An 8,557-nucleotide genomic window follows, 5' to 3' on the forward strand; every position below is an offset into this window, starting at 1 on the left:
AACAAAGAGATTGAGTTTCTGTGCAATAATATGTTGATTGTAGCCAAGTTTTATATACATAAATGAAGATTTGTTAAGGTTTCACCATGTTTTGAGGCATTTAAAAAATATTTTAGAATTTAATTTCAATCCATAAAACGAAGAGTACCGTAAAGTGATAGTAAAGTGATAAATAATTAGCCTAAATAAACAAAAAAATGTCACCAGTCAATTTTACTGCCATCCTCTGGTCATCTTAAATCCTGCAGAAGTCCACAGAGTTTAACTTCTTCCGCATTACAAGAGAACGCGACAAAACAACCATTCAGTCTTGGAAACATCCACGTGTCCCTTAATGTTTTAGATACAAAACAAACTCAAACAGCGTCTTTCTGTCTGACAGTCAGTCATTTTCTTGTAATTCGCTTTGTATTCTGTGAAGGTGTCAGCGTCTGTTTGTGCTTCCTGCTTCTGGTTGAATGCAGAACTATAACAAAGGTAAGACACACGTTTTTTGTGCTTCTTTGTAATGTTTATAAAATACATATGAATGACGTAGTATTTATTTATACATTATTTGGTCAACGTCACGTCTGACAGTCATTTCAGACTTTGCTCTTGAAAACGCTCTCTGAGTCATTAAACAAATCAATATTCCATTTTATTATTCATACACCATTCATGAGCTCGTCAGCGAACCCAGCGAACAGGGAACGTTTGGAGAACGTAGGCTGTAACGTTCTGGTAAGGTTCTCTCGAAGTTACGAACAAACGTTATTCTAGTAACGTCAATATAGAACGCTCGCTCAAAGTTCTGCTGATAATGCTCTCAAAACGTTCGCACAAAAACATTAAAGCATCGTTTGTTCGCAGAATGTTTTCTTGACATTGTATTTGGATATTCGTTTGATATTTTTGAATGTTACTACTTGCCTCAAAGAACGTTAAAAAGTAACATTTCCGTAATGTTCGCGAAATTCTAAAACTGAATGTTGCCTTAACGTTTGCATTAAACGTTTTTAAAACATTTTTTTTTAAACTGGACGTTTTGAACTTGCCTAAAAGTAACATTCCCATTTAAAAAAAAAAAAAAAAAAAAAAAAAAAAAAGTAAAACTGTTCCCTTAAAGGGATACTCCACCCCAAAACATCTGGTTTTTAAAAATGTTGTAAGACTTTTTTTTTTCCCAGTTATACAGACGTTAAGGAAACATTACATATTATCATCTTGCAAACATTATGGAAACGTTACTATTGGATGTTCTCTAAACGTTCAAAATGTTCATTTAAAAAAAAAAAAAAAAATCGGTGTTATGTGAACATTAAAGGGATACTCCACCCCAAAATGAACTTTTTGTCATTAATCACTTACCTCCATGTTGTTCCAAACCCGTAAAAGCTCCGTTCGTCTTCGGAATACAATTTTAAGATATTTTGGATGAAAACTGGGAGGCTTGTGACTGTCCCATAGACTGCCAAATAAATAACAGTGTGAAGGTCCAGGAAAGTATGAAAGTCGTCGTCAGAATACTCCATCTGCCATCAGACGTGCAATCTGGGTTATATGAAGCGACGGGAACACTTTTTGTAAGCGAAGAAAACTAAAATAACGACTTTATTCAACAATTCCTGTTTTCTTTCAAATCAAAGCTAAATACACGTAGAAACAGCACATCCTTGTGGTGCGGATGACACAGAAGAGCATACACAGCATACGGTGATATGGAGAGACACAGAGGAGACTGTTGACAAAGGAATTGTTGAATAAGGTTGTTATTTTTGTTTTCTTCGCTTCCCGTCGCTTCATATAACCCAGATTGCACGTCTGATGGCAGATGGAGTATTCTGACGACGACTTTCATACCTTTTATGGACCTTGACAATTTAGCAATCTATGGGACAGTCACAAGCCTCCCGGTTTTCATCCAAAATATCTTAAATTGTGCTCCAAAGACGAACGGAGCTTTTACGGGTTTGGTACGACATGGAGGTAAGTGATTAATGACAAAATGTTAATTTTGGGGTGGAATATCCCTTTAATGTTCACATAACAAGGAATAAAAAAAAGAACATTTTGAACGTTTAGAGAACATCCAATAGTAACGTTTCCATAATGTTTGCAAGATGATAATATGTAATGTTTCCTTAACGTCTGTATAACCGGGAGAAAAAAAAAAAAGTTGTACAACATTGTTAAAAACCAGATGTTTTGAACATTCAGAGAACATTCAGAAATAACGTTTTAAGAGGAGTTTCGTCTAAAGAATTTTCATCAAAGCTGATTAAAAGTGACCGAAGATGGATACTTTCGACGAACTTGATGAACCTGTGATATCTTCTTTGGGGCGTTAAAGGAAAATAAAAGTAAATAAATGTCGACGAGTTATCTGTTTTTGCATATGAAATCTTAATATTTTTGTTAGCTGGGGACATATTAATATTAATACTGAAATATTGTGATCATCTCATAACTTTCACTTTTTCTTTCAGCATTCAGAAGCTCAAGCTCATCTAAGTGACTTCAGATTGAGTGGAATGGCTTGAACATGTAATATGAGAGCACATATTCACGTAAGATCATCTGTACTTGCGTAAACAATGGCAGATGGTGGAGTAGAGCTTATGGATCAAGGATTTGTAAATCTTTCCAAGGCATTTGAGATCCTTTCCCAGGCTGGGCAGGAACGATGGGTCAGCCTGATGTTAAAAATGGACCGCGGGCGGGCCGAGGAATTGGTGAATGCCATGTGCTTGATTCTCCTGAAGAGGATTGGAGATGCGCACGCTAAGCTAACGGCTAACAGCGACAGCAGCATTGGAAAATACTTGGCCGAAATGGTCAAAATGCATGGAGAACGTGTCAATAGTAGCCACATTGGCGGCTTTAAGTCAACAGACGCCAATACATTATTGGATATCGCAAGAATTTTCGCCGTTTTGGTGCAGGAGAGATTGTGCGATAAATCGCTGCGAGATCAAGCGTACCGCGAGGCTCTTGTGTCGAGCAGAACGGCTGGTTTGCTATCTTTAGACGTCGAGGAGGAAGTAAAGCAAGTCTGCGGGCCTGACATTATCAATGAATCCAACAGCGAACTTCCTACTGAAGCGTACAATTTGACGTCGCTAGAGCAAAACGAAAGCCCTCCATCATCTCAGCAATCAAGTTCGCTCTATAGTCTCGAAATTAGCTTGCCAGCAGCTAAAGAATCCAGTATGGAACAATCAAAGCCGATGAGTCTACGAACGCCAACAGATAGCGAAACCGCAACCAGCCAAGACCAACCACGACATCATCTTAATAAACCAACTAATATTTGCGCAAAGAACCAGCTACCGACAGCGGAAGTCAATAGCGAGACAAAGTCGAAGCAGTGTCTAGACGACAACGAAAGCTCCCAACTTGTGACTTCCAAAAACACGAATCTCGATTTTTCGTCCACCCCAAACGATGGCGAGAAACTTCGAGCTCAGCCACTAAGCGCTACAGATCACAAACCGACAACTCAACCTGACAGTTTTCGCTCTCCGGAACCGAGCCAAAGCGACGTAGAAGAAACGTTTTACGACTTTGTGATCCTACACGAAGCCGAAGACGCGGACGAGGCGCAAAGACTCAGGGACAAACTTGAGAGTATCATCCGTGGAGTCGGCGCGACGTTTTCCGATGAATTCGCGCAACCTGGAAAGTCGACGTTGCGATGCATGGAGGACGCCATCGAGAATTCGGCGTTCACGCTGCTGCTGCTCACCCAGAACTTCAACTCCAACCTTGGCGCAACCAGCGCCGATTCGGCGATCGTGAATTCGCTGGAAAACCACCACAAAATGAACTCCGTAATTCCACTGCTACCTCGCAAGAACTGTTTGTCGCGCAAAAGTTTTCCGTTGGTGCTTAAGACGAAGGTTGCTCTCGATGAAAGCAGCAGAATGTTCGAACGCAACGCCCAAAAGGCCATCGCACCGGAAAAAGTGGCATTTCAAAAGACAATTTGGACGAATAAACAGCGTTGTAAGAAATTAGTCGAGGAGCAGAAGAGACAACAAGAGGAGAACGCAATAAAAGCCGAGCTACGACAAGCTGAGGAAAAATTAGCACGGCTGAGACTAGCCAGCGGAATGCAGCAAAATAACATGTTTTGTGCGGCATCTGCACCGATGCATCCACCTCCGCCGCACGGGCCGATGCATTCACAACATGGCGCATGGCAGCAGCAGCAGCAGCAGCAACCGTCGTGCATCCACATCGAGAACGCGCAGAACGTTATGATCGGAAATCACTCAACGATGAATATTGACCATGCTAAAAACTCGCCCAATGAGTTTGATTCTTAAACCTGATGTTTAAAGTGTTTTTTTCCACTATAATAGGTGTTGTGAGAAATCACATGTGTTTCTGAGAAAGAACAGTTGTTTTAGCAAATCAGGTTTGCTTACATCTGGTTGGCTGACGTGTTTTTGGGGGCGGGGTTTGGAGAATGCTTGATGATCTACAACTACCAAAAAGTACAAGAAATAGTGTTTGTGTCGTTGTATTAATTCAACATTAGGACAGGTTTTATGGTGGTTTATGTGCCTTTTTTTTGAGTCTAAGCTTCATTTCCATGTTCAAAATAATTCATATGGTTATTACAGTTAATTTTTGCTTTAAAGATCATAAAGTTGATAAAGAAAGAAAAAAATGTCAACTGAGAGCAAAATAGTGTCACTGTGAGGTAAAAGGTTGTTGTTGTAGTAAAATAAATAAAATCATATGACAGTAAGGAAAATGTTTACATTTTTATTTTTTTATTTTGTATGATTTATGGTTATGTTTTCTCATGACAAACTATGCTAAATTATTCTGTATTTCTCTGCTAATTACCTCGGGGAATTATTATGTTCTGAATAAACAATAAGCCTGTATAAAAATAAATTGTGTGTTTAGTGGATTTCTATATGAACATGTAAAATATGTATTTGTGGAATGACAATGACCTAAAATAAAAACCTTAAAGAAATAAGAATTATTTAAGAAATATTTGTTCATATAAAATATAACAATTAAGAAAACGAACTGTTTGAGTAAACGATTCATGAATAGAAACCAGCATATAATATATCAAAACATACTTCGTGAGACGTCAGAGAGCAGGCGTCTGTTCATTGGCTGCTCCCTGACGTTGCCCCTCCCCCGGAATTGCGTCACAAGGTCACCAGCCAAACAGGTCACTCGCAGCGCTTCCAAGATGGCAGCCTCCTTGTGTCAGTGTTACCAGGTGAGTTTCTCATTTTAAGGGGTTTTTTAAGCGCTCATCAACAGGGCGATTAATATGTGCATGCTGAACACAGTGTTCGCGATAACAGAAGCACGAGCCCGCGCTTGGTTCACCAGAACCGCGCGCGTTTAATGCAGAAATGTGATTAGATTGATCAGTCATGCTTATGAAACATGATTCTGGCCTTGATGGAACATTAAATATTGTAATAACACAACAAACGAAGCTCTTAAATCACATTACTTGAGAGCAAATCACAAAAAAATACTGATCAGAAATTGATTGTTATTTTCAGACCACTTAACCATAAATTACCATGGTTTTACCATGCTTTTTGAACATGTACCATAGAAACACTATGGTATCCCTTGGGGAAGATTGTGAGATTGATGAAATATGGAATATGTGTGTGTAATATCTTGTTTGTAAGTCACATCAGTAACTGAGCATGTTTATCTTTACCCAGACTGTAGTTCATAATTATGGAGATACTGTATTATTATTATTATTATGTATGTTTTTCTCCTCAGCTATGTGTCAGGAGAAGTTCTGCACTTTTAGTCGCTCGTCAGTATGCATCATTATACGACAGAGCTCATGTGTACAGGATCACTATGGCGCAGGTGAGTGTCGCACCTCATTCGTTTTTTGTGAAAAGTGTGATTTTACAGTTTTTTTTTACATGTATGTAATGTGCAGGCGAGGTTTATGTCCTCCAGCGGGGGTCGGAAGGGCTTTCTGGGGGAGTTTATGGACAATCTCAAGCAGGAACTGAGCAAGAACAAGGAGATGAAGGAGAACATCAAGAAGTTTCGCGAGGAGGCCAAAAAACTAGAGGAATCGGAAGCCCTCAAGCAAGCCAGGAGGAAATACGTACGGATTTTATGTCTAACATGATTGTAAAATAGCCAAACACATCATCTCCATTGTGAAATTGTGTTTTTTTTTGTTGGCGTCTTCTAGAAAACCATCGAGTCCGAAACAGTTAAAACTTCTGAAGTGTTGAAGAAAACACTCGGGACAATATCGGAGACGGTGAAGGAGGTAAGTGGAGTTAACGCTGATTTTTGGGTGCAGTTTTTCTCATTTCAGAGCACATTTATATTTATGTATTCATTAAACATGCAGCGATTTGCATAAGTGCTGAACGTTATGTTTCTGCAGAGTGTTTGCGCTGCAGTATTGCCATATTCTGTGAATGATTACGTTGCAAAATAATTTGTTATGTGGAAAACACATTTATTTATTTATTTATTCAAGGCAAGACAGGAAAAAAAAATCCATTTTAATTTTAGTTAAATTTTAAGTCATTTTGTTGTGTGTTTTTGTCATTTTTGTCAAGTTTTTTTTTTTAAATATATGTTTATATAGTTTTAATTAATTTCAGTTTTAGTTATTTTAGTTCCTTGACAATTAGTGGAAAAAACATATTTTTATGTTAAATTTTATTTCAATTTACTTTTATTTTGAGTAACATTATTTTAATTTTAGTTTCAGTTTTAGTTAACTATAGTAACCCTGGGTCAGTTTTGAGTATTGGTTTATTTTGCTTCCTTAACATGTCCTTTTTCAGACTAGTGGAAAATAGGAAGACGAAAATACTGACACTTTTTGTAATTGTTTATTGCACTTTATCTGTTTGCATGTGTAGATTTCAGTTGCAGTACTTATCTCAAAAGGCAATTTCCTCAAAATTAATGTTCTTCCTCCATTTCAGTAGCACTTACAAGCTCCAAATTTTACAGTTTTATTCCTATCTATATTCTGAATGATTTTAATGAGGGGTTTCTGCATATATTGTTACATGGTTTTATTATTGCACTTTATATGTTTGAGTTTTTAGATTTTTATTGCTATATGTATTTTGAATGATTTTGTCATTAAAATGAGTTTTTTCTCCACTTATGTAGCACTTACATACACCAAATTTTACAGATTTATTCCTGTCTGTATTCTGAAGGATTTTACTGAAGGGTTTGTTCATATATCATTTTCATGGTTTTATTATTGCACTTTATATATTTATGTCTGTAGGATTTAATTGCAATACGTATCTTGAAAGCCGATGTCATTAAAATGAGTTTTTCTCCACTTATGTAGCACTTACATACACCAAATTTTACTGATTTATTCCTGTCTGTATTCTGAAGGATTTTACTGAAGGGTTTGTTCATATATCATTTTCATGGTTTTATTATTGCACTTTATATATTTACGTCTGTAGATTTCAATTGCAATACGTATCTTGAAAGCCGATGTCATTAAAATGAGTTTTTTCTCCACTTATGTAGCACTTACATACACCAAATTTTACAGATTTATTCCTGTCTGTATTCTGAATGATTTTAATGAGGGGTTTCTGCATATATTGTTACATGGTTTTATTATTGCACTTTATATATTTGCGTCTGTAGATTTCAATTGCAATACATATCTTGAAAGCCGATGTCCTTAAAATGAGTTTTTTCTGACATACACCAAATTTTACAGATTTATTCCTGTCTGTATTCTGAAGGATTTTACTCAAGGGTTTGTTCATAAATAATTTTCATGGTTTTATTATTGCACTTGATATATTTACGTCTGTACATTTCAATTGCAATACGTTTCTTGAAAGCCGATTTCCTCAAAATTAGTTTTTTTTCTCAAATTCAGTGGCACCTAAATGCACAAAATTTTACAGTTTTATTCCCAGTTATATTCTGAAGGTTTCTACTGTGGTGTTTTTTCAAACATCACTCACCTGTTTTTTTTTTTACAACATTTTGTTCCTAAAAGCATGGTAAAAAATAATAATGTCTGTTGACAATAATTTCTGATCTATGGAGTGATAAAAAAAAGAAAGAGAAATCCAAATAATCCAAAAAAAACAAAAACAAAACTTGTAATACAAAAAGAAATTGTGTTTCTTAATGTAATCAACCAACTGGGGAAGTATGGTGATATCTCTTAAATTTTACCCTAAAGTTTTTACCCTGTTAATTTGGGGTGTCTTGTTTTAAACTGCAGTGATTTGCAAAACTGATCAATGTTGTTGTCATTCAGTGTGTTATTACGATATTGTAACATTCTGCAAAGCATTATATTTATAATACATTTAATAAAATATTTTAAGAGGTGATTCATGCTGATTCTATGTGTTTCTCCTCAGGGTTTGGGAGAAGTCGGCCGTTCGGACATTGGAAAGAAAATAAAAGAAGGCGTGGAGGAAGCGGCTAAAACAGCCAAACATTCGGCAGAGACTGTGTCTAAAGGTGGAGAAAAACTAGGAAAGACCGGAGCCTTTCGGGCGATATCGCAGGTCCATATCATGATACTGAGTCT

General features: G+C 36.8%; 2 protein-coding genes across 3 annotated transcripts in view; both read left to right on the forward strand.

Moving 5' to 3' along the window:
• Window positions 1-233: 233 nt before the first annotated feature.
• Window positions 234-4,973, forward strand: LOC109066568 (TIR domain-containing adapter molecule 1-like). Of its 2 annotated transcripts, none has more exons than XM_019083593.2 (2): window positions 234-477; window positions 2,469-4,973. In XM_019083593.2, the coding sequence occupies exon 2, from the start codon at window positions 2,577-2,579 to the stop codon at window positions 4,308-4,310; it is 1,734 nt and encodes a 577-aa protein (XP_018939138.1). In that variant the 5' UTR covers window positions 234-477; window positions 2,469-2,576; the 3' UTR covers window positions 4,311-4,973. The 2 variants fall into 2 exon arrangements, with proteins under 2 accessions (XP_018939138.1, XP_018939139.1); XM_019083594.2 differs by lacking the exon at window positions 234-477 and adding an exon at window positions 582-723.
• Window positions 4,974-5,098: 125 nt separating this feature from the next.
• The window catches only part of LOC122134843 (mitochondrial import inner membrane translocase subunit TIM44-like), a 9,135-nt gene continuing 5,676 nt past the window's right edge, over window positions 5,099-8,557 (forward strand). The window contains exons 1-5 of the mRNA XM_042711642.1: window positions 5,099-5,233; window positions 5,764-5,856; window positions 5,933-6,106; window positions 6,197-6,277; window positions 8,385-8,534. Coding sequence (XP_042567576.1) covers window positions 5,204-5,233; window positions 5,764-5,856; window positions 5,933-6,106; window positions 6,197-6,277; window positions 8,385-8,534 — 528 coding nt within the window. The 5' untranslated portion in view covers window positions 5,099-5,203. The remainder of the gene's footprint in view (window positions 5,234-5,763; window positions 5,857-5,932; window positions 6,107-6,196; window positions 6,278-8,384; window positions 8,535-8,557) is intronic.

The sequence above is a fragment of the Cyprinus carpio genome, chromosome A22 (assembly GCF_018340385.1).
Source record: "Cyprinus carpio isolate SPL01 chromosome A22, ASM1834038v1, whole genome shotgun sequence".
NCBI classification, from domain to species: Eukaryota; Metazoa; Chordata; class Actinopteri; order Cypriniformes; family Cyprinidae; genus Cyprinus; species Cyprinus carpio.

Excerpts from the sequence above, each read along its gene's own strand:
- LOC109066568 (XM_019083593.2), top strand. The coding sequence starts at position 2,577 with ATGGCAGATGGTGGAGTAGAGCTTATGGATCAAGGATTTGTAAATCTT.